Source organism: Rana temporaria, chromosome 4, assembly GCF_905171775.1.
Source record: "Rana temporaria chromosome 4, aRanTem1.1, whole genome shotgun sequence".
Classification (NCBI taxonomy): Eukaryota; Metazoa; Chordata; class Amphibia; order Anura; family Ranidae; genus Rana; species Rana temporaria.
Genome location: NC_053492.1, coordinates 460,494,571 through 460,520,056, shown reverse-complemented (window position 1 = coordinate 460,520,056; position 25,486 = coordinate 460,494,571). Strand labels below are relative to the sequence as shown.

General features: G+C 44.8%; 1 protein-coding gene and 1 pseudogene across 4 annotated transcripts in view; both read left to right on the top strand.

Annotated features, from left to right (window-relative positions):
- The window catches only part of RTN4 (reticulon 4), a 94,712-nt gene that overhangs the window by 13,782 nt on the left and 55,444 nt on the right, over nucleotides 1-25,486 (top strand). The window contains exons 2-3 of one of the 4 annotated variants that reach the window (XM_040351654.1): nucleotides 12,999-13,055; nucleotides 14,882-17,137. The exons of 1 other annotated variant lie outside the window; for it this stretch is intronic. In XM_040351654.1, the coding sequence (XP_040207588.1) occupies nucleotides 12,999-13,055; nucleotides 14,882-17,137 (2,313 nt within the window). Of the gene's footprint in view, nucleotides 1-4,679; nucleotides 4,716-12,998; nucleotides 13,056-14,881; nucleotides 17,138-25,486 lie in introns of all 4 variants that reach the window. 2 more of the 4 variants (XM_040351655.1, XM_040351656.1) reach the window with 2 other exon arrangements.
- LOC120938684 lies at nucleotides 9,765-9,872 on the top strand (annotated as a pseudogene).

Sequence of the window (25,486 nt, the reverse complement as noted above, 5' to 3'; positions counted from 1 at the left end):
TTTTTTTTTTTTTTTTTTTTAGGGCAGTCGGGCAGATTTTTTGAAAAACTTTTGTTTTTTAAAGGCGTATTTTTGTTTCATGCCAATCGCATTGGTAGCACGTGATCCATTTTCTGTTCGTGTGAAACGGAATATGGCATCTTACCAAATTGCTTTGATTTCTCTTCCAAGCAAACATTTTACCTAATGAGCTGGCAAGTAGAGGGTTCTCTGATGTGCAGGACGATCACTGGCTGAACTTTGTCTCTATTCTTGTCCTTACTTTATCTTTACCAGAAGTCTTCTACTTGTATCCTAAACCTTGATTACTTTTTGTTAACCTAATGTAATACTGATGACCTTTTTTGTTTTCTAGTGGTCAGTCAGCAAACTTCAATGAGAAGTCCAGCCTGAGCTTTTTAGGCTGGGCTTCTCCTAAGGGTCATAGGAGTGGAATTTATTTTGCACTCCTGTGACCAGTTTTCAGCGGTCTGAAGTCCGCTCTCCGCTGACGTCACTGCCATCAGTCGGGGCAGCGCATCATCACGACTTCCAAGTCGGGACCTGCCAGCTTCCCTGATTGATGGCAGTCTCGGCATCTCGTGAGCCGCTGAGACAGCCTCTCCCCGCCCCTCCACGGCTCAGCGCTCCTCTCTGCTTCTTCACGCTCATTGGAAAGAGGCTGACTGACAGTCGGCCTCTTTCCTCTCAGGGATCGCTGAGAACTGAGCCATCGGCAGTGTTCGGTGGCTCGGTTCTCAGTGAAGAGATGGCAGGGGACAGATGGAGCATGAATATAAAGTAAAAATTTAACCCATACTCTCTTAAGAATGACAGCTAAACCTGGCATGCAGCTTCTTCTGCACTCTTGTGACCCTTTATTTTTAATTATTTTTTATTTTTAGCAGACAGCGGGCTGAAGTTCGCTGTCAGCTGACATAATAGAGCCAGAATCCACCCAGGTGCCTGGACTGGCACCCAGCTCAGCCTTTTGGCAAACCGCTGAAAACCTGAGCCGGCTGCTACCGCCTCCTCCACAGCCCAGTGCTCTTGTATGTTGGACTGTATTAGGGTGCATTTACACTTGTGAATGCACCCTGCCTGTGACTACATGCGATAACCCCCAGGAGGGGTTCGGGTGATTAGCTGCAAGAGGCACCCTTATTGAAAGCAATGGGAGGCTGTGGGCTCCTGCAGCTAATCGCACACACTCACTTGTAATATCTGCATGCAGCGATATTGTGTGTGGCTCTGCCTCCATGGCTGATGTGATTGAGTGGGTGCAATTGGCTGCAGGAGCCGGCAACCTCCTATTGCTCCCTCCCATTGCTGCTCTTGCAGCTAATCGTGGGACACGCATATAATCGTAGTTGGGGTGCATTTGCAAGTGTGAATGCACCCTTACTGTACATGCATAGTAAGGGAATTTTAGTGAATAATTGAATGTGTGTGAGTGATCTTGCTTGCAGTATGGCATTAGTGTAGCTGACATACTGCGGTCAGCAATTTCTTAGTGGAGTTCCGCCTGCAAAAAAAATTACATCAGCAGCTACAAATACTGCAGCTGTTTTAAAATAAGGAGGACCCTTGCCTGTCCAGAGCACCTGCAATGTCTTAAAGGGGTTGTAAAGGTAAAAAAAAAATAAAAAATCCTAAATAGCTTCCTTTACCTTAGTGCAGTCCTCCTTCACTTCCCTCATCCTTCCATTTTGCTTTTAAATGTCCTTATTTCTTCTGAGAAATCCTCACTTCCTGTTCTTCTGTCTGTAACTCCACACAGTAATGCAAGGCTTTTTCCCTGGTGTGAAGTGTTGTGCTCGCCCCCTCCCTTGGACTACAGGAGAGTCAGGACGCCCACTAACACACAGCTCCTTTCTCTATCTGCAACGTAGAGAGCGTCCTGACTCTCCAGTAGTCCAAGGGAGGGGGCGAGCACGACACTCCACACCAGGGAGAAAGCCTCGCATTACTGTGTGGAGTTACAGACAGAAGAACAGGAAGTGAGGATTTCTCAGAAGAAATAAGGACATTTAAAAGCAAAATGGAAGGATGAGGTAAGTGAAGGAGGACTGCACTAAGGTAAAGGAAGCTATTTAGGATTTTTTTTTTTTACCTTTACATCCCCTTTAGGACGACTGTCCCTCCGCTCTGGGTGGAGGCGCCGGCATCCTAAAGCGGAGCTCCGCTGTTTAAAAAAAAAAAAAAAAGATATTAAAAGCCAGCAGCTACAAATACTGCAGCTGCTGACTTTTAATAAATGGACACTTACCTGTCCTGGAGTCCAGCGACGTCGGCAGCAGAAGACAAGCAATATTGACGCACTACCCGCAGGTCCCCACAGACTGTGTTCCCTGAAAGGTGCCAAATGTGACACCGGAAGGGGGGGGGGGGTTGGTTCCGATGAGCGGAAGTTCAACTTTAGGGTGGGGCTCCGCTTTAGGGTAATTGACAAGTGAAGCCTTGTTTCCCTACTGTGCATGCGTGAGTAGCGATGCGTGTTCCGACTGGTCCCTGCTGTCTTCTGGGACATGTGTCTCCCTAAAGACAGCAGGGGGAATGGCATAGATTGCCACAGATGCTGTGTGGATATTTTGCCGAAAGTGGGAGCAAATACCTGGATTAGACATGTATCTGCTCCCCCCCCCCCCCCCCCAGAAGGTGCCAAATGTGACACTGGAGGGGGGGAGGAACTGGATCAGCAGAAGTTCAATTTCTGGGTTGAAATCCGCTTTAAGAAAGCTGGAAGTTGCTGTTGGGTTTGATAGGCGGGCACCTGGAGGCAAGGCAGTATACTCCCCATATGCTGGGCCATTCTGATTGCGCAGTTTTAGCATATTCTCATTGCTGAAGCTCCTCCATCCACTCTGGTTTTTTACACATTCTTTTGGTCAGTGAGGCCATCCGTCATAATGATGGGCGAGTAGAAACACATGAAAGTGCGGTTTAGCGGCATGCTTTCACACAGCTTGGAAGTGTTGAAGCTTTGCCTGAGGATACTAAAACCTGCTGACTCCTAAAACCCCTCTCTGGACAAAACATAAACAAACTGCAAACCCCGCCCCCGTTATACTTACCTGACCCCTCGAAAGTCCCGCGCGATCCCGATATCCTCTTCGCCGCTCAGCCTGGCCGCTGATTGGCTAGAGCGGATGGATTGGCTGGCGCTGCTGTCAATCACATCCAGTGACGCGGCGCGCCGAGGGGTGGGGCCCAGTGATGCAGTGAGCAGCTACGGCCGCTCGCTGTATCACGGGAGCGCGCCTGCAATTACTGACCACCATGCGAGTTCTCCGAATACCGCCGCAATTCCGACTATAGCGCCGCTATACCGTCAGCGCACCTCGAGCCCTAGTGTGAAAGTGTTCAATCGCAGCTGCTGACATAAACAGACTTGCTGCTTGTCGGCATTCTTTTCCTCACACACTATGACGGTGTGAACAAAAGGGAGCTTATACTTGGCAAGGCTGTTCATTAAATACTGCCGCTGAAAATTGGCCTGGGCAGGAAGGGGGTGAAAGTACCCGTGGTTTGATTCTATATCTTTGTAATCAAGTGAAATGGAATACTTCTGGGCAAAAGATGTTTTCATACTTCTTCGGTTGATTCTTTCTTTTGTTTTTTGTTTTTTTCCCTTCTGCAAAACAAACCATGTTGGGCCCCTTTCACACTGAGGAGTTTTTCAGTCGGTTTAACGCAAAAAATACCGCCTGAAAAACTCCTGCCTTGCAGTCTCGGTGTGAAAGCCAGAGTGCTTTCACACTGAGGCGGTGCGCTAGCAGGACTGCTCCAAAAGTCCTGCTAGCCGCATCTTTGGAGTGGTGTGTTTACTGCTCCTTCCCATTGAAAACAATGGGACACCGCAGCTATATCGCTGGCAATGCGCAGAGGTGCATTGCGGGGGCGGTTTAACCCTTTTTTGGCTGCTAGTGGGGGTTAAAACTGCACCGCTATCGGCCGAATACCGCCGTAATTTCGACTGTATAGTGCCGCTATACTGTCAGCGCACCTCCCGCCCTAGTGTAAAAGGGGCCTTACTGATAAACAATGTTGGTTTTTTATTTTATTGTGTTGGCAGCCAAAGCCAGCATCTCTATATCTATCCGCTCCTGGCCACTAACCTACGCAGAGAGCATCTGTCCCAGGAAAGGCCAAGATATTTGACAAGTGGGCAGTAAATGACGGCATGGCTTCTCATTCTCCATGCTTTACAAGAGGCAAGATGACACTCAATGGGGCAATAACTGGGTGGTCTATGGGGGGGGACTGGAACACTCCAATATAAAGGTGGTCGGTAGTCTGGTGTAATGTTGTTCCTCCATGACTGCTGATCTTGCTAAGTGAACAATCCCCCGTCGATGTCCTCATCCGGTGATGACGGGACCATTTCATTATCACATTCTCGTTGGGGAGTCTTGAAGAGCTTGCCTCTCTGCTGATCTGGGTTTCTCCCCCCCCTGGTGAAGTGGAATAGATTGGGGTAGTCGGTCTATTTTCATTCCGTTGATGGTTGAGTTCTTACATTCATGTTTAAAATAACATCTGTGGTTTCAGGTTCCCAGCGTACATACACAGACATTATATACGTTAGCTAGGCATGCGATCTGGGTTGGGTCATAGTAAAACATGGGATGGTTGACGGGCTGGAAGGTTCTTTTTAAATGCCATAACTTGACTGACAGACTTTCTACTTTTATTTGCAGGGCGTACATTTTTAGCCCAGTTTCTTCGAACAGAAGGTAACTAAAAACCCGGATGTTCTAAACCAATCCCAAGAATATAAATCGGCGATTGCTGACCTTAATTATATAACATTGTTTTATAATAATTGAACAGCCAATCAAAAAATTCTATATAAATATAATTTTTTTTTTTTTTTTTTTTTGTATCGTGAATGATTTTAATTTAGGAAATTTCCAGAAATAATCTTGTACAAAATAATTTCTTATAATTCTTGGACCCATGTCATTGATATTTGTATGGAATTGGTAAAAGCACTGTTGCCAAATTAAGTTCCTTTGTGTCAATTACATTTTGTAGCTCTTTCTGTTGGCTGTGTGTTTCCATTACTTTTATTTTTTCCCTGTCTGTTGGGACAATTCTTCTCTACTTCCTGTCCTGGACACACAACGGGGAGTAAGTGGAAATCCCTCCAGAGTGATGAAAATTCCCCATTAAGGCTATGTTCATGCTTGTGCCTGTCCGGGGACACTTTTTCACGACGCTCAGACGCACTTCCCTTTAGCATATGCGCAGCGGTTGCACCCCCACATATCTGCTAATGTACTGCACCACTGCATTTCGGTGCGGGACAATTTTGCAAAAAAATCAGGGCCTTGTGTGATTTCGTTTTATAGGGCAACCCTTTTAAGATTAATGGGCTGTCCTACATGCAATGCAGAAATACATGTGTGCTCGCTTTGTCACACTTGCATGGACTGAACCATTGAGGAACTATGGAAAGGGAAAATAAAGAAAACGTAACATCACATGTATGGGACTGCCTTATGGATACCCAATGAAGTGACTAACTTCAGGCGATACAGAGATGAAACGGATCCTCCAACATAAGCCGTACCAGTTTTAACCACTTGAGGACCGCCTCCTGCACATATACGTCGGCAGAATGGCACGGCTGGGCCCTTGCACGTACCTGTACGTCCTCTTTAAGTGTCCAGCCGTGGGTCGCGTGCCCGCGACCCGGTCCGAAGCTCCGGGACCCGATCGCCGCAGGAGTCCCGCGATCAGTCCCCGGAGCTGATGAACGGGGAGAGCTGTGTGTAAATACAGCTTCCCCGTTCTTCACTGTGGCGCTGTCAGTGATCGTCTGTTCCCTGATATAGGGAAAGGCAATCAATGACGTCACACACATATGAGGTCACACTTAACCCCTTCAGCGCCCACTAGTGGTTAACTCCCAAACTGCAATTTTCATTTTCACAGTAAACAATAAATGCATTTGTATAGCATTTTTTGCTGTGAAGATGACAATGGTCCCAAAAATGTGTCAAAATTGTCCGATGTGTCCGCCATAATGTCGCAGTCATGAAAAAAATCGCTGATTGCTGCCATTAGTAGTAATAAAAATTGCAATAAAACTATCCCCTATTTTGTAAACTAAACGCTATAAATTTTGCGCAAACCAATCGATAAACGCTTATTGCGATCTTTTTGGTAAAAAAAAAAATAGGTAGAAGAATACACATCGGCCTGAACTGAGGAAAAAAGGTTTTTGTGTGTGTGTGTGTGTGTGTGTGTATATATATTGGGGGGGGGGGGGGTATTTATTATTGCAAAAAGTAAAAAATATTGATTTTTTTTTTCAAAATTGGCGCTGTATTTTTGTTTATAGCGCAAAAATTAAAAACCGCAGAGGTGATCAAATACCACCAAAAAGCTCTATTTGTGGGGGAAAAAAAGAACGCCAATTTTGTTTGGGAGCCAACCTCAGCCTGGGCCACACCAACGCATTTTGCTCTGCCCCCCATAGCTTAGTTATTGGGATCTCCTCCCTGCTCCCCTCCCTCAGGATTCCTTGGTGTTGGCATAACCTGTCCAAAGTGCAGAAATCTCACTAGATGCTTTCGATTGAGGCAAGCACACGCTATAAAAGGATATAAAGTAGTACCTTTAATTATTAACTTAATCCGTTCCAGAAGAATGCTTGTAATCCAAAGCACTTGTATATCAAAGCGAGTTTCCCCATAGGAATCAATGGAATCTCAGATTATTTGTTTCAAAGTGACTGCTAGTGTATGCAGTACCACATGTGGCCAGAGTTGGGGGGCGGCGCGGAGACGCTCAGAGGTACTGCATGTGGCCAGAAGGGGGGGGGGGGGGCAGAGACGCTCAGGGGCACACTGGAACGAGTTTCTGGCGCCCCCGCACCTCTGGCCAAATGCAGTACTGCACACCCCAGAGGCTTGAATCCTGCTAGTCTTGCGAGACAACGCTTGCAAACTGAGTAAGGATTAAAAACGGAAAAAAAAAGGCGCTTGTAAATCACATCATACTCGCAAAATGAGGTTTTACTATCCTTCATTTTTCATTTGGAGGTTTACAACCACTTTAAACTTGCCAGTCCTTCTGCTTCCCATATGCAGAGGTAGTCAGCCCAAGGCTGAACATCTCTTCCTTTCAGATTCATGATACATGTATGGCAATCTATATGGAGCTTTTAGTCAGGTCAGCGGCTTGGGGGGGGGGGGGTCTAGACTTACTGGGCTGTGTTAATCTGAGGAATGGATAGACAAAAAATACAAATCCTTTTGACGACAGGTAACACAGCACTCATGCCTGCACTTCATCTGTGCATTTAGCCATTTATACATGGAGCTCAGCTTTGAAAAAGCAGGATTATTGCTGGCACGTAATTGGATGATTGAAGTAAATACTGCTTCATCTTATTCACTTTGCTAAATGAAAAGACTCTATTCCAGGCTCCCTGTTCAGTATATCGAACCTATTGGGTCAGGTGATGCACTCTACTCCATAGATAAGCAGGGATAACGATGGTAGAGACTGATCTACAAATCTCTATATTATATATTGTATCAAAAATGGGGCAGTGCCTCAATAAACAGAAATTTTCCAAAAAAAATTGGGCAGTGCCAGCACATGAAAGTTTTTTTTTTACTACTTGACCTCCCAGGTGACACCCCCCCCCCCCCATGACCAGGCCACATTTTTTTTTATTTATTTTTTTTGCAATATGGCGCTGCGTTACTTTAACTGACAATTGCGCGGTCATGCAACGCTGTACCTAAATACAATTTGACATTTTTTTCCCCCCACAAATAGCTTTCTTTTGGTGGTATTTGATCACCACTGCATTTTAATTTGCACTATAATAAAAAAAAAAAAAACTTTTACTTTCTGCTATAAAACATATACTAAAAAACTCCCAATAAGTGTATATTGATTGGATTGCGCAAAACTTCTGGTGTTTTTATGGAATTTTAACTTATTTTTCTTTACTAGTAATGGCCATCAGCGACTTTATAGCGGGACTGCGGTTATTGTGGCGGACAGTCGGGAGACTGACACTTTTTGGGGACCAGTGCTAAAAGTATACACTGTCACTGTACTAATTACATTGGCTGGGAAGGGGTTAACATCAGGGGCCGTCAAAGGGTTAACTCTGCCTAACCAGTGCTTTACTACTGTGGGGGGAGGTGATTTGTTAAGCAGGGGCACCAATTTATGCCTGTGTACTGAAGCATCGGCGGGTGCCGGCGGACATCGAGTCAGCCATTTGGCCGGGTCTCCAGAGGCATGGTCGTGCCCCACAGACCTGGAAGTGAAGGATCATGTAGGTGATATACCGTATTTGCCGGCGTATAAGACGACTGGGCGTTTAAGACGACCCCCTAATTTTCCAGCCAAAATGTTGGTTTTGGGATATACTCGCCGTATAAGACTATCCTCTTCCTACTAGTCATGCCTCGCCTCACGGTGCCACCATTACATGCCAGACTGTGCCCCATTACATGCCAGACTGTGCCCCATTACATGCCAGACTGTGCCCCATTACATGCCAGACTGTGCCCCATTACATGCCAGACTGTGCCCCATTACATGCCAGACCTGCCCCATTACATGCCAGACTGTTCCCTTACCTTATCCTAAGACATGCAGAATGGCGGCAGTCCATTTTGTCAAAAGCCGCGCCTCCTACGTCTTCTGTCCCGTGATAGGCGGAACACACAGCTTCCCAGGAGTCACTGTGTTCAGTGTTCGCCTATCACGGAGGCCCTCTCGTCCTCGGACGAGAGGGCCTCCGTGATAGGCGGACACTAAACACAGTGTCTCCTGGGAAGCTGACTGTTCCGCCTATCACGGAACAGAAGAAGTAGGAGGCGCGGCTTTGAAAAATGTACGGCCGCGATTCTTGGGATAAGGTAAGGATGTTAGGTTACCGGCGTATAAGACGACCCCCGACTTTTAAGAAGATTTTAAGGGGTTAAAAAGTCGTCTTATACGCCGGAAAATGCGGTACCCACAGGAGAGCCTATGTATGTATGATGAATTGGAGCGAAAAATACGAGCAAGGCCTTCTCATCCAACATCAATGCCTCACCTCACAAATGTGGTTCTGGAAGAATGGTCAAACATTCCCATAGACACACTCCTAAACCTTGTGGACGGCCTTCCCAGAAGAGTTGAAGCTGTTATAGCTGCAATGGGTGGGCCAACTCAATATTGAACTCTACAGACTAATACTGGCCATACACTATACGAAAAATCGGCTGAAACTATTTTCGAAAAACGAACATTCGGGCGTGATCACAAGCGATGGTGCCATCATGTAATGACCGATAAAAAAACTAAAATAAGTACAAAAGACGAATAATCGCTCTCGGGGTTCATTTTTTACTGTGGGACAGTAAAAGCAAAATTTGCAGTAGCGATTTGCTGTTTTTATTTTTTTTTTTACTATAAAGGGCTAATTTTTAGTTATTTTATGTTACTGGCCGATTAATCGATTATGACAATTATCGATTAATTACATAATCGATTTATTGTTTTGGCCCTAAATGACATTAAAGTTCAAGTGCGTGTAAAGGCAGGCGTCCCAATACTTTTGGTAATATAGTGTATATTAAACACATTTTTGTACCGTTTCTGATTTACTTTGGTGTGTGTTGTGTGGGTTTTTTTTCTCCCCTATGATGGTCACTATGACTACAAACCGTAGCACATTACTGCAATCTGATATAAGACCAGCAGTGATGTCTCTGAGGATGTGTTCTGACCTCTGCTGGCGTCTTCTCCATGTGTTGGAAAGTGACGCTTCTCGGCCTTTTGGCCAAGATCAAGTGTAGTATCTGTTCTTATCAGTTGTCAGAGGAACGCTGAAGCACCTCCTATAGGGCGGGTGGATCAAATGACGTCATTGCACCTGGAAGGATGGTTTCAGCAGGGACTACGCCCGAGCTGCCCGACGGATACTGGGGGCCGGCCTATGGTTGCGTCTGAGCCATCTGGAAGGGTGCTCCTGGTGAGGATGGGTGGCTACACTTAGTACTGGGAGGGTTCTGTTTCGGCAGTCCCAAGGAAGTTGGGTCCGTGTCGGTTGCTCGAACCACAGTACCTCAGTCCCCGTCTGGAGCCCAACGCCCCGGGGATCAGGTCCTTTTTCACAGGAGGACCACTTGACGTTGCACCCATCCGCACCTTTTTTTTTTTTTTTTTTAACACTCTTTTTTTTCTGCACCGGGTGGAGTTTTTTGGGTGTGTTCACACGCCATAGGCTTTTCAAAAAAAATGTTGGAAAGTGACCAAATATTATGTAAGGCAAATAAGCTATAATTGATTTTGAGAATCTTTAGATACAGCAGTCTGACTCAAAGACCTGTAAAAAAATAAAATCTTATGTATTTTTGTTTCTGTCCTTGCTGATAAAAGGGTAACTTTTATGGGAGGGATCTCAAAAATTATAACCTACAATTACTACACAAGCCATGCTTTAATTCAGCACAGTTGGTGTATGGAAGTCATTGACTGCTTGTATGATTGGCTCACTGATATTTACATTTTTTTTTATTTTTTTTTCCCCCAGAAGTTTTCACAAAGATGCAAGTCAAAATTATAGGCATCCCCTGCATTTGAAACTTCAGTTTTGTGAAGATGCTCCCCAAGGGTAGATGCATTCTAAAGGAATGTAGACCCTGCCGCTTTTCTTATCGGAAACGCAGGGTGCACCAGGTGATTCTAATGAACCATACGCTCCCCATTTCAAATCGGTCCGGAAGCACCGATCACTTATCGGATACATCATGCAACGCAGAGCGCCCTCTTTGCTGCTGCATATCTGCATTGGGGCTGTCGACAAGTAGTAAGAGGCCGGGCAGAAGATTCCTACAGAAAGTGAAAGTAACTATGCCCGGCAAAAACAGAGGCATGGGGTACACCATTTCATGGGCGGGATTGAGAACCGCATCCATTGTAATGGCAGAGTAAAGACGCAGGCATTACTTTTTACCTGAGGCAATGACAGACATTTGACAGATTACACGTGATACCTGGTATCTGAGGCCCTGTTTGTCCCGTTCAGTGTTGCCAACCTACCAGATTGGACTTTACTGACCCGACACCCAAAATGTACTGGCACAGCCACGTTTTTACTGGTATTTCCAAAAGTTACAAAATTCACACTGGGGCGGGGGGTGCGGTGACAGTAAAGCAGCACTTTACCGTCGTAATTGCGGCGGTATTCGTCTGCTAGCGGTGCGATTTTACCCCCCCCGCTAGCAGCTGAAAAAGGGGTTAATACCACCCGCAAAAGGCGGGGTAATACCACCTGCAGAGGCACGTTGCCGGCGGTATAGCCGTGGTTTCCCATTTAGTTCAATGGGGAAGGAGTGGTATACTCACCGCTCCAAAGACTTTTGGAGCGGTCCTGCTAGCGCACTGCTCTAGTATGACTACCGCTGTTTCAGGTCAGTTTGCAGGCACTATTTTTAGTGCAATAGCTCCTGCAAACCGCCCCAGTGTGAAAGGGGCCAAAGTACAAATTTCAGTTTTTCTCTCCTGAGTCAGTGACAGTCTCTCTCGCTCTCCCTGCACCAGGTTGCCCTGCTCGGCTCCATTGCATCATGAAATCACACGACATGCTCAGGCACCACCCCTGCCAGACGCACTGTAAAAACACTGTAGCGGTTACTCAGATGGTCTCGGCTGGCTCCAGACTGGAACTGCACATGCACAGTTCTGACCTGAGCATTACAGTAAGTTCTTTACTGGTAACTAGGGTTGTCCCGATACCACTTTTTTAGGCCCGAGTACAAGTACCGATACTTTTTTTTCAAGTACTCGCCGATACCGATACTTTTTTTAAATGTGTCCCCCCCCCCACCGATGCAGCCATCCCCCCCCCAGATGCAGCCATGTCCCCCCATATATGCAGTCATGTCCCCCTTAGAAGCAGCCATCCCCCCCCCCCATACCTGGATGCTGCCGCGCCGCCTGGTTAATACGGGCGGGGAACATGTCGTGTCTATACGCGGCGTGGCAGGAAACACTACAGCTATTCAAATGAAAGCTGTAATGTTCCCCGCGCGTATTAACCAAGCGGCGGGATGCGGCGTAGCGACGGGGGGGGCTGGGTGGTATTTTCTTTGAGTATTCTATTCAGGCATCGGGGGTATTTGCGGGAGTACTCCCGCAAATACTCGGTATCGATACTACTATCGGTATCAGGACAACCCTACTGGTAACCTTTTCCTGTTACTGGCAGGAGAAAGGTGCCAATTTTTTTACTGGCTGCCAGTAAATATACTGACGGTTGGCAACACTGGTCCTATCAACTTTTACCTGTAATGGACACCAATGCGGGGTATCTGTAACTTCAATAGTTTGATCAGTGCCAAGAAATATCATGCAATATGGTGATACAATTTGATCTTCCAGCGATGCAGCAAATTTAGGGACTCTGTTCCGGTTTGCAATGGTAGTGAGCGAACTTACAAATTATTTTTGGTTTTCACATCTCTCCTGTTCATATGTGTTGTCATAAACAAACATGTCTTTTAATATGAATAACGCTATTTGTGCACACAATGGGTGAGTGGGTGTGGAATAGAATAAAGGGAACGGGTGCCTATTGCTGCCAAACGCACTCCTTATTTCCTCTTCCTATAAGCAACTGGTTTTAATGATCTGGAATCCAGTGCATTGCATTTTATCAGTGTTACATTATGGTAGTCTATTCACATTGACTAGGCTGCCACAAGGACCACAGTGCACCTCAAACCACGCCTAACCCCTTTGTTGGCAATGTACGGTACCACTTTATGGCGTGTTGCAATGCAGACCTGTTGATGTGCTATTCAAAATGAATGTTAAGACGTGCCCTGTGTGCCATGTGTTGCTGTAAAGATGCAAAACCAGAGAGATCTGTCTAATGAAATGTAAATGTTTCTTGCATCATGTGTGGTGAGTCGTCTTTGTGTTTCCTATTGCTCTTGCTTGTCTATTGCACTTCTTACTTCTTCTGAGGCTTTCTTGTGTTTGTTTTTCAGATGTGAACCTCTTTCCTCTTCCTGCTTCACCTGCACCTCTGATGCAATCCTCTGCAGGCAAGTTCTCTCTGCTCTATCACTGTTCTATACACTGGCTTTATGCTTCTAATGTCCTAGAGTAGCCTGTCTGCCCTTTTTGTAGCTCTTCTTTTCTAGTACTGCTGTGTAATAACACTTTTGTAATACTTTGCATGGAAGCAAAATAACCATTACCAAAGCCCCCAACAATTTCCATCCCCTGTTCTTACAACCAGAATATTAATGATGTGTAAAAAATATAGCATGCCTTGGTAGTTATTCTAAGCATGGTGTGCTAAGCTCGTCAAAGCAGCACAGTTTGTGGGGTTCCCAGGCACACTTATGTAATGGGGAGGGGGGGGGGGTGAAGAATACGGTCCTGGTGTTGTAGAGGTCCAACCCAGGGAAAAATTTTGAACATATTTCAGACTGCAAAGCCATATGTCTCAGAGGGGTTGTAAAAGTAAATGTATTTTCACCTTAATGCATCCTATGCATTAAGGTGAAAAAACATCCGACGGTACCGCCCCCCCTCCCCCTTGAACCCCCCCTGTTTTACTTACCTGACCCCTCGAAAGTCATGCGCGCGTCCACGTGATCCTCTTCCGTTCCCTGCCTGGCCATTCATTTGCTAGGCTGGACGGATTAATAGCAGCGCAGCCATTGGCTGGCGCTGCTGTCAATCACAGAGGATGACGCGGCGCGCCTGGGGGGCGGGGCCGAGTTATAAAGTCGGCGGCTATGCCCGCCACTGTATCACGGGAGCGCGCTCGCAAAAGCTTTCCACCATGCAAGCTCGCTCGCATGAAGGTGGAAAGCTTTTGCGAGGAGGAGCCGAGACAGCCGCCGAGGGACCTCAAAAGACAGGGTTAGGGGACACTCTGTGCAAAACGAGCTGTACAGTGGAGGTAAGTATAACATGTTTGTTAATTAAAAAAAAAAAGTTTGCCTTTAGTGTTCCTTTAAGGAAGATGGCAGCCTCCGCAGACTCTGCCCAAGTCATGTCCCAATGCGTGTCGCCTTGTCCTGGAGATTTAAGTACAACTAAAGGGGGAAAAACGTTGTTTTGGATAGGGTGGAGTTGGATTAGGACACCTGTCGGTTTTTATTGTCTGTGCCCCCGTTGGGGTGATTCTCCCTCTTTTTGGCCTGTGTAAACATTGGTAAAAGAAAACCCCAAACTTTGGGTTGTCCCCAGAAAAGTAATAGAGAAGAAAATCTTCCAATGTGGTCCCCAAAGAATTTCCCTTTTTAATTTGCAGGGATTTCCTCTCCCTTCCTTTTTTGCTATGGGACCGGAAGTAAAGGAAAACCTTCGCAATGGGACACAGTTGGTGCGGAACGAAAAAAATCTGATGGGTTAGAACCCTCCCTACTCCAGAATGGGGGGGGGGGGGATTTTTTTGCCCATAATTTAATAATGGGGGTTCTTCATTTAAGCCCTGGGGGGGACACTTTGGAGGGCATGGCTTGTACAGAGTCTTCCAGAATATATTCCCAATGCTCCCATGGAGTCGGGAAAAATAAACGCTGGTAATTTTCACAAGCCCTTCCTTTTGTTTATTGCTTCAATGCCATTTTTTTTTCTGGTGGTTTTAAAAGGGCCTACTACTGTCTGTTCTGATTTCTACAACCATTTACCCCCTCTCCCGCCTCATCCGAACCCCCCCTCTCTATTGCAATATGTCTTCTGTAGCTCTCCTGAAATAAGTCTGCTTCTCATTTTAAACTGGTAAACCCCTTTTTAAGCCAACTACATTTCTTTCTTTGTGTGCTTGAGCTAACACCGTTTCCTGTTGCTCTTCCTCAAGTAATCAGTTTTTCTTTCTGCTTGTCCTCTTTCCTTTTTCTGTTGGTCGCTACAGATAATGTAATGGATTTGCAGCAGCCTTCTAGCACTGCGCCAGCTGGCAAAGAGGACTTTTCATCTCTGCTGTTTGAATCTACTACTACCCTTCCTTCTTTGTCTCCTCTGTCTCCTGATTACCCTAAAGAGCACACAGCCACTATCGCTTTCTCTGCTGACTCTACTACCCCAGAAGCTTTGCAAAGGTACTCTACAGAGACTGACTATTCTGAAGGAAAAGACTACAAATACACTTTTGGTCTAGGAGGTGTTGAAGATGTCATTTTTTCCGATCGAGGTTATGCCGTTGAACATCCCACATCTCAGCTGGAGTCTGCATCTGTAGACCAAGCAAAACTGTACAGCCAGTCCGCTAAAGAGATGTTTTCAGGAATGCTTCAGTCTGTTGGACCGCCTCACGAAGCGTTTTCAGATCTCAAAGAAGCAGTCGATGAACACTATGCGGACTTCAAACCAATTGTTAGCACGGTGGGCTACGACTTTAAAGATATGGCTCTCGACTTTAAAAGCGATGTCAGTCATTTGAATTTTGAATCCATAAAGCCTGAAGGAAAATACATTGAAGAGAAGGACCTAGACCTATCTGATGATATATCTCCTGCATCTCCTGATGCTATATCCAATTCCTCCAGTTATGAAACGCTTGCTCCTTTACAAAAGGCCGCACCGTTGGCATATGGAGGAAATCCATTTACTGACAACAAACCTGAGAAGGGTGTGGATAGAACGGAGACTTACTCAACATCCCATCTAGGTTCAAACGTTGCAACGGTTAATCCTTTCCTAGAGCGCATTGACAAAGAAGCAGAGTACATCACATCCAGCAATGAATCTGGAATTGTAGGTGCCCAGGCTTCCAGCAAAGCTGAAGGACTCACCCCTGATATTGTACAAGAAGCTTATGAAAGTGAGGTATATGATCTTGGCATTCCAAAGCTTAATTACGAACCGAAAATAGATCTGGTTCAGACCACTGCGAAAGCATCACAAGAAGTTGCCCCTCCAACACAAAACTCACCCCTGTTTGAAGATTCAAACTCTGTCTCTTCACCAGTTCTTCCTGATATTGTCATGGAGGCACCCTTGACATCAGCCTCACAGCCTAACTTTTCCCCAGCAGGACATGTCGGTGTGGTCAGTGAAGCGAAAATAAAGTTTGAATCCGAGAAACCTCCATCCTATGAAGATGCCACGAATAAGGCAAGCTTAAAAGAGCAGGTAACCACCGTGGCGCATGTTGAGCCAGTGAAAGGGGTTCAAGCCGTAGAGGCTGAGGCACCATACATATCCATAGCATGCGATTTGATAAAGGAGACCATACCAGAAAAAGTTACCGATTTCTCAAAGGCGCTGAAAAATGAGTTTGATTCCCAGTATACTGCATATTATGATGAAAGCTCTCCCGAGTCGGAACCCAGTGAACCTTCATACAAGCATTGGAAGGCAGAAGTTATCTCAAAGGAAGAGGTCGCCTCAATAGGCAACGTGAAGTCTCATGATATATTCGAAAAGGATCAAGAAAGCGATCAGGAGGAAGTTGTGGATAAAGCCTATGTAGAGACCGGCTCTGGCTTTTTTGAAACAAATTTGTTGGCCAAGGAACCGGTTGCACAAATATCATCTAGTCAGGAGAAACCTTTACAGATGGAAGCGTTTGGAAAAACTCTCTATTTTGAAGAGGTGCCTCCCTTCAGAGAGCCTGTGCACTTTGAAAAGATGACCTCCAAAAAGGAACAAGAAAGTGATCAAAAGTGGCCCGAGGAAGTTGTGCATAAAGCTTATGCCGAGACTGCGTCTTACGGTTTTGATAAAAATATGTTGGCTAAGGAACCGGTTAAACCGTTATCTAGCCAGGAGAAACCTCTACAGATGGAAGCGTTTGGAAAAGCTGTCTTTTCTGAAGGGGCGCCCCCCACTACCGAGCCCGTGCACTTTGAAAAGCCATCCGCTGTATCGTTTGTTCAGGAGTTCTCAAAACCTAGCAAGGAGGATCAAGTTGAAGTTAAAAAGCAGGATGATCTTGTCCCGAAAGATGAGCCGAAGAAAACAGACTTCCATTCGCAGCAAAAAGCCAAAGAGAGTCCTCCAGCTTCTGATAAGTTACTAGACTTTAGTAAAGGGAAGTCTGAAATTGAAGACACTATTCCTAAGCCTGCACCACCTACTAAGGGCGCAGATGTCATTTCGTCAAGTACAGATAAAAAACAGCCCCCAGCTCCGCCTGCGTTGGGTGTTTGCAGTTACAAGTCATCAGGTAATCAACTGTATACTTTGCAGTACAAATCTTATGGAATGATTTACATTTTTTACTATTTTAGTATGTTTAATTTGTGATTTAACCACTTCCATACCGGGCCTATTTTGGCACTTCTTCTCTCCTACATGCATAAATCATAATTTTTTTGTTAGAAAATTACTCAGAACCCTCAAACACTATATATGTTTTTTTAGCAGACACCCTAGGGAATAAAATGCCGGCCATTGCAACGTTTTATCTCGCACAGTATTTGCGCAATCATTTTTCAAACGCCTTTTTTTTTGGGGAAAAACGGTTTTGTGAATTATAAAATAACAAAACGGTAAAGTTAGCCCAATTTTTTGTGATAATGTGAAATATGAAGTTACGCCGAGTAAATAGATACCTAACATGTCACGCTTACAAGTTACAAATTTAGAGTTAGAGGAGGTCTAGTGCTAGAATTGTTGCTGACGCTCTAACGCACGCTGCGATACCTCACGTGTGGTTTGAACGGCGTTTACATATGTGGGCGGGACTTATGCGTGTGTTCGCTTCTGAGCGCGAGCTACCAGGGATAGGATCGTTTAAAATTATTTTTTTATTTTATTTTGCTCAATTTCTTTTATTTTTACACTTTTTTTGACATTATTTTTTTTTTTTTATTTGATCACTTTTATTCCTATTACAAGGAATGTAAACATCCCTTGTAATAGGAATGGTTTGTGACAGGTACTCTTTATGGAGAGATGCGGGGGTCAATAAGACCCCACATCTCTCCTCCAGGCTGGAAAGCATTAGATCGTGAAAAAAAAATCACCGATCTAATGCTTTTAGCCGCGATTTGTTTACATTGCAGGACCCGGGCGTGACGTCATAACATCGCGCCCGGGCCTCCGACGATCATAGAGATGACTGGTGACCATCTGATCACCAGTCTACTCTATGGTTTTCATCGGACGCCGGTGGATCGTTTCTCCGGGTCTCCGATGGCAAAGGAGAGCCCGGAGAAGCACCGGATGGCGGCAGGAGGTGGGGCGTCCCCTCCCGCCGCCTATAAGAACGATCAAGCGGCGGAACCGCCGCTATGATCGTTCTTATGGTGCAGGGATTCACTGGCTGAAGAGATGGATATCTGAATGATGCCTGTGGCTGCAGGCATCTTTCGGATATCCCCACTGAAAGTCCAGGACGTCATATGACGTTCTTGGGCTGGAAGTGGTTAAGCTGAGTCATCTTGCCGAAGGTGGTAGATGTAGGTTATGGTGAAGTTTTGTCTGTGAAAAGCTTGAGTGCCCATGGGGTCAGAACACGGCTGGATTCATGTAATACTATAGGTTCCTTTTTGAAAACAAAACAAAAAAAAGAAACATACTTTCCTCCCACTGTGCAGTTCGTTTTGCACAGAGTGGCCCTAATCGTCCCACGGCGGCTCTTGCGGCTCCACCCCACATTGGATAACCTTCTCTGGGAAGCTCTCTCCTGAGGGGGTTATCTTGCGGGCACACTCCCGTGTCATACGCTCTGTGTCCATGGACGCCGAGTGTATGACTCGGGCCCCGCCCCCGGCAGCTGCATCATTGGATTTGCATGACGGCAGTGGGAGCCAATGGTTGCGCTGCTATCAATCTATCCGATGAAGAGCCGAAAAGCCGTGGAGATAGTGAAGCGGGGTCGCGCCCACGGAAATTTGGGGCTCAGGTAAAACTGGGGGGGGGGGGGGGGCCGGACTCTGCAAGTTGTTTTTTCACCTTAGACTGCGTCTTACGGTTTTGATACAAATGTTTCCATGCTTTATTTTTTCACCAAGGTGAAAAAACACGAGGGTTTACAACCCCTTTAAGGAGTAATGAACAGCTATAGCTGAGAAAGCTATAAAAGGCTATGGTCGGCCATAGATTGTTCGAATCTGGATTCGAAACCCTGTGTTGGCAGGCTGAATGTACCAAGTTGCTCAACTTGGGTGCAATGAGCCTGCCGGATTCACTTGTGATTATCGTCCGGCTATAGCGTGGTTGTGAAGAGGTTAAATCAGTTTGTCACTGTAGAAACAAAAAAAATTGAAGGTTAACTGCTTCAAATATTGTAGCTGCTGACTTAGACCCAGTTCACACCGGTGCGATCCCGGAAACCCGGTGATTCTGTGCCGGTTCCCCGCATTGCACCTGAAACGCACACTGGTTCACACTGACATCTGCGAAACGATGGGGGTTTCAATGTTAAGGTAATGGCACCCCCAGATCGGGTCGCAGTGTAAAATGGTGCAAGAATGCATCACATAGGTGAACACCAATGCAATTTGATTTCTAGTGCGGGCCAAAAAAGGGTCCTGCAACATTTTGGTGCCAATGCAATTTTAGCCATACAGTTTGGTGGAATTTGCATTGCACAGCAGTACGGTGTGAATTGCATGCAATGTCCGTGTTTGCATAAGAGCCCAGTCAGAATAATGGGACACCATAACTGTTCAAGGATCCATAACTGTCTAAGGATCCATAACTGTCCTCACCAGAGCTGGCCTCTCAGCCAACTTCAGGTCCAGGCATCCTCATGTTTACTGTGGGGAGCTGGATGTGACTGCTTGCGGCTCCACGGCCGGCTTCCCGCTGCACTGTGCTTTGTGAATTGTCCCACAGCTTTCTGGGACCTGTGACATTTCCCAGAAGGCTGGGCAAAGGGGTGGGAGTGGGTACAAAACTAGGTACCCCCCACCTTTCAAACAAAGTACCAAATATGGGGGGGTGGGGTTTAACATGAAGCTAAACTTCCCCTTTTGGATGACGTTCTACTTTGAAGTGCATTGGGCAGGGTTGTAATACTTCCTGGCTGATCTTGTACTTCTCTCCAGAACCCAAGAGATCTTCACCATCCCCTGTGTTTTGACTTGGACTGCTTGCATTTTCAAATGGTTCTTTAGTTTCCTGTTCTGTGTCTTCTTTATCATCCTTCTGTATTTCTAGCCATTCTAAGGTTGAGAACTCGCCTAAATTGTTTTACATAGGGCTGGTTGCATTCCTCGGTGCACAAAATAGAACCGGAGATTAACATGTGTAGGTAGTAACGCCAGATTGTTGATCCAGGGAATGCCTGACTGCCTTTAGGTCAGGGCTCGACAAATCCCGGTCGCCATGGCGACTAGAAATAGTGTCCTGGCGACTTGGCTTGGAAGGTGGGCAAAAAAAAAGCTCGCGCCATCTGGTGGCGAGCCGTTGGTATTGCAAGTTATTACCACCAGATGTGAGTTGGCGCCATCTGGTGGTGGCCGTTGGTATTACAAGTTAAGCATTACAAGTTAAACAGCAATTTTAATGTCATTTTTCAATGCCATATTCTTCCCTCTAATTAGAACCCCCAAACATTATATATATTTTTTATCCTAACACCCTAGAGAATAAAATGGCGATCGTTGCAATACTTTCTGTCACGCCGTATTTGCGCAGCGGTCTTACAAGCGCACTTTTTTGGGAAAAAAAATCACTTTTTTTAATTAAAAAATAAGACAACAGTAAAGTTATCCCCATTGTTTTTAATATTATGAAAGATAATGTTACACTGAGTAAATTGATACCCAACATGTCACGCTTCAAAATTGCGTCCGCTCGTGGAATGCCGACAAACTTTTACCCCTTAAAATCTTCATAGGCGACGTTTAAAAAAAATCTACAGGTTGCATGTTTTGAGTTACAGAGGAGGTCTAGGGCTAGAATTATTGCTCTCGCTCTACCAATCACGGCGATACCTCACATGTGTGGTTTGAACACCGTTTACATATGCGGGCGCTGCTCACGTATGTGTTCGCTTCTGGCTCCTAACTTTTTTAGCTGGCTCCTAGATTCCAAGCAAATTTGTCAATCCCTGCTTTAGGTGATGAGGAAGGAATATATTTTTACCCTACAGGAGACAATGGAAGGAAGATGCAGGACTTTAAAAGTGCCAGTTGTACAAATTCATATAGCAACACCAGTTAAAACAAAATGTTTATTAGAGAACGCTACTCTTTGTAAGTTACATTGCTGTTTCCACGCTTTTATTTTGACATGTTTCGCCGTAAGGCTTCTTCAGGAAATGGCGTGTTTATAGTGGCTACTAAATGAACAAAAAAAGAGATATGTCAAGAAATAAACATAATGGGATATAATATACGGGTATTAAACAGGTTTTCAACTGTATAGCAAGGATAAAGATGCATGCCACCATCCAGATGCAAGTTCCCAAGGAAAAGGAATTCCCACCTCAACGTGTAATGGGGTAATGGACGATAAAAGCAGATCTGTTTGTGACTTATCTTTGTTTAGTAGCTACTATACCACACTGTTGCCTGAAGAAGCCTTACGGCGAAACATGTATTAATAAAAGCGTGGCATTGGCCATGTAACTTACAAAAAGTAGTGTTCTCTGTCCATAATGGATTTTAAGGTTTTGTATTCAATGTTTTTACCTCTTATGTGATCTAATAAACCGTTTTGTTAACTGCTGTTGCTATATGGACTTGTACAACTGGCACTTTTAAAGACTGGTATCTTCCTTCCATGTGTGCAGGGCCAATCAAACAGTAGCATGAGTGACCACCAAAGCAGGGAGGACTGGCAGAGTCTAGGCCCACTAACAGTGCAATGGATTTATAGTAGTGGTGCCAGAGGTGGGCAGACCACAACACGTTTTGGGGCACCACCCCCTTTTGTCAAGCAGGACGTCCCTCTTGTTCATCTATGTCTTTGTTTGTGGCCATAGATACCGCCGGTCCTCCCTCCTGTGGCAATCTTTTAACAAACCAGCGTGCTTTGTTAAATAAAGTGTTACTTTGATCCTAATGGCCCCAGAGCCAGGGTAGATAAAAAATATTTTATATATATATTTTTTTTTTTGTATTGGATTATTTTTTTTATGATAACATACTTTTGGAGTAAAGCAAGTTTTTTTATTTTTTTATTTTTTTTTATATTTACTATACAGTAATAGTTTAGCATGAAATGGAGCTTAGTTATGAATGAATCCAAGCCGAGAACCTACATTGGCAATGTTATTTAATTAAATAAAATAATTCTGAGTAATTCTCCAACTATGTGCGATTAACCTAAAACCCTTTATCGCTGTTTTACTAACCTGACGGCTTCTTCTAAATAGGAAACCTTCATTTTGTTTGCAAATATTTAAAGATTCTAACTACCAGCAAGAATAAGTCCTTGCATTTAAAGAGCACCTGTCATTTCAGATCCATCATGGCAGCGCCTGTTAGCGGGCATCCACTCACCTGCTGTCACCACGTCCCTCACCTTGTTGTGTCTTTGCTGCATCACCAGCCGTCCCATTAAAGTGAATGGGACTGTCGGTTAATAAACAGCGGGTCAGAGAAGGAGCTGCTGCAGGACAGAAATTACAGTTCCTCTTTAAACTTTATGATTTAAATCAAATCCACCCTGCCCAGAATGTTCCTTTTCATGGTAAGGTGTGGATTGCCATGCCCAGTGTAGATGGCTGTGCCCTTGTGTTTTCTATTTTCAGTCGGGTCCCCGGGGAGGACAGTTGTTTGCATTGCAGTAAGCCCAAGTTGCTCCTCTGATGACTGGCGCTATAAACCAGGTCCTGTGTTTTGTTGTCAGGGAGCCTGATGTGAAGTCGCACGCTGTTTTTTCTAATAATAAATGTTAAAGCGCTGGTCTGGGGTGCTTTCTGGGGTGTAATTTGTCGCACGTTATCGTAGATACCCGCTCTCTATTCATATATAGCATGTCACAATTCAAATTATAAGTTCATATTTAATTCTAAACATTTCTGAACGTTTTTTTTTTTTTTTTTTACAATTTGCTATGCATGATTTTGCTTTATATAAAGCAAATTCTAAAGTAATTGGGTTTTCCAGCTAGAATCATTAACCACTTGACCTCCAGAAGATTTACCCCCCCCCCCCCCTTCATGACCAGGCCATTATTTGGTATAGGGCACTGTTGCTTTTGACACTTGCGCAGTCATGCAACACTGTAAATCAATTAAATGTGTGCCCTTTTTTTCTTCTTTTTTTTTCACAAATTGCGCTTTCTTTTGGTGGTGGTATTTGATCACCTCTACGATTCTTCTTCTCCCCCCCCCCCCCCCTCCCCAAGGAAGCTTTGTATTGATAGAGCAAGCAATGTATTCCATTAATAAATACAAAGCTTCCTCTGGCTGAGTCAGAGGTTGTGACATCAGCCCACTTCTTTGACTCAACCAATCTGAGGAAACTTTGGGCCAGATTCAGAGAAGTACGCCGGAGTATCTGCTGATACTCCGGCGTACTTTCAAATTTGCCGCGTCGTATCTTTATTTGTAATTCACAAACAAAGATACGACGGCATTTGGCTAAGATCCGACAGGCGTACGGCTTTGTACGCCTTCGGATCTTAGGATGCAATACTTCGGCGCCCGCTGGGTGGAGATTGCATCGTTTTCTGCGTCGGGTATGCTAATTAGCTGTTTACGGCGATCCACGAAGGTACGCACGTTCGTTGCATTCTCTTACGTCGTCGCTAGTCGGCTTTTCGCATTGCAAAGTTACGGCTGCTATTTAGGTGGTGTAACAATAGACAGCCCATGTTAAAGTATGGCCGTCGTTCCCGCGTCAAATCTCAATTTTTTTTTTTGTGTAAGTCGTCCGGGAATACGAAAGTACGTAACGCACTTCGCCGTTCAAAACATTACGTCGGGGCAACTCTTCCCTGGCAACTCTAAAAGAGGTTGGGAGGGGTGGAGGAGCTGGGCCGGTACAGACAGTAATTAGACCCACTTCTCGAAGAGGAAAGGACTGCGATACTCAAGGAGGGAAATGTCAAACTTTTATAAGGCCGATTGCAAACGGAAAAAAAAAGTATAAAAAACAAAAACACTGCAAATATTTAAAATCATTGAATTTACCTAATTATTTGGTGACCGGGTCTCTTTAGAGGCCAATTATGATTGATTATATTTGCTTCTGTGGCTTGTGAATTAGGATACTGTGCCTGTCTTCTATTGCAATTTCTTTTTGTAGGTTTATAGAGAATTCTTTCCTTTTTTGGCAGATTGCAGATGTTCATATTTCTGCATGTAACAGGTAGACCGGCTCATATTGAAGCTGCAATTCTAGAAACTTCAACTGATAAAATAATCTTGGCTTTTGTAACCTACAGTATTTGTTTTTGAAGCTTTTTGTTTCATGTTGTTGAAAGTAAATAAACTCCTGATGCTCGGCATGCGCACCTTGAGCCCGATCACCATCCCTATACTGCCATCTGCTGTCCATCATAAGGAACTGTTTGTTTCTGACTTTCAAGATGGATTTAACATTTTCTCTAAATCATACCTCTGACAAATTCAGGGCTGCAAAATCATCCGCTTCCAGTAGAATTTCTTGATTGGAGAAATGTTACTTCTTGCCTAGAAACAAACCCGCAGTGAGATAAATTCGGGGCTGCCAGTGCTGACCACATCCCAAAAAAATGCAAGGAGCTTTGTTATGGTAACTCACATTTTTGTACTGTTGGCAATGGATTTGGAAGGAGTGCGCAGTAGGTGGAACGTCAAAAGCTAGACGTTCTTTACCAAGGTCGGTGTAATATTTTATAATTCTGAATATCCATTGAGGTTCAGAACATAGATACTGTGCCCTCTAGTGGTTTCTCCATGGGAATGCACTATGTTACCAAAAGTATTGGGACGCCTGGAAGATGAACTTTAAGCACTTCAGCCCCCTTCATGAGCAGGCCTTTTTTTTTACTTTTTCAGCACTGCGTTACTTTAACTGACAAATGTGCGGTCGTGCAACGCTCTACCCAAATAAAATTGTCCCCTTTTCCCCACAAATGGAGATTTATTTTGGTGCCATTTGATCACCTCTGCATTTTTTTTTTTCCTGCTATAAAAACAACCCAATAAAATGTTTTAACAAATTTCTTCATCAATATGTATTCTGCTACATATTTTTTATAAAAAGATCACAATAAGCATACATTGATTGGTTTGCGCAAAAGTAATAACATCTACAAACTATGGGATATTTTTATGGCTTTTTCCCTTAAAGGGGTTGTAAAGGTACAATTTTTATTTTCCTAAATATCTTCCTTTCCCTTAGTGCAGTCCTCCTTCACTTACCTCATCCTTCCATTTTGCTTTTAAATGTCCTTATTTCTTCTGAGAAATCCTCACTTCCTGTTCCTCTGTCTGTAACTCCACACAGTAATGCGAGGCTTTCTCCCTGGTGTGGAGTGTCGTGCTTGCCCCCTCCCTTGGACTACAGGAGAGTCAGGACGCTCTCTCTAAGTTGCAGATAGAGAAAGGTGCTGTGTGTTAGTGGCCTTCTGACTCTGTTTTCCAAGGGAGGGGGCGAGCACGACACTCCACATCAGGGAGAAAGCA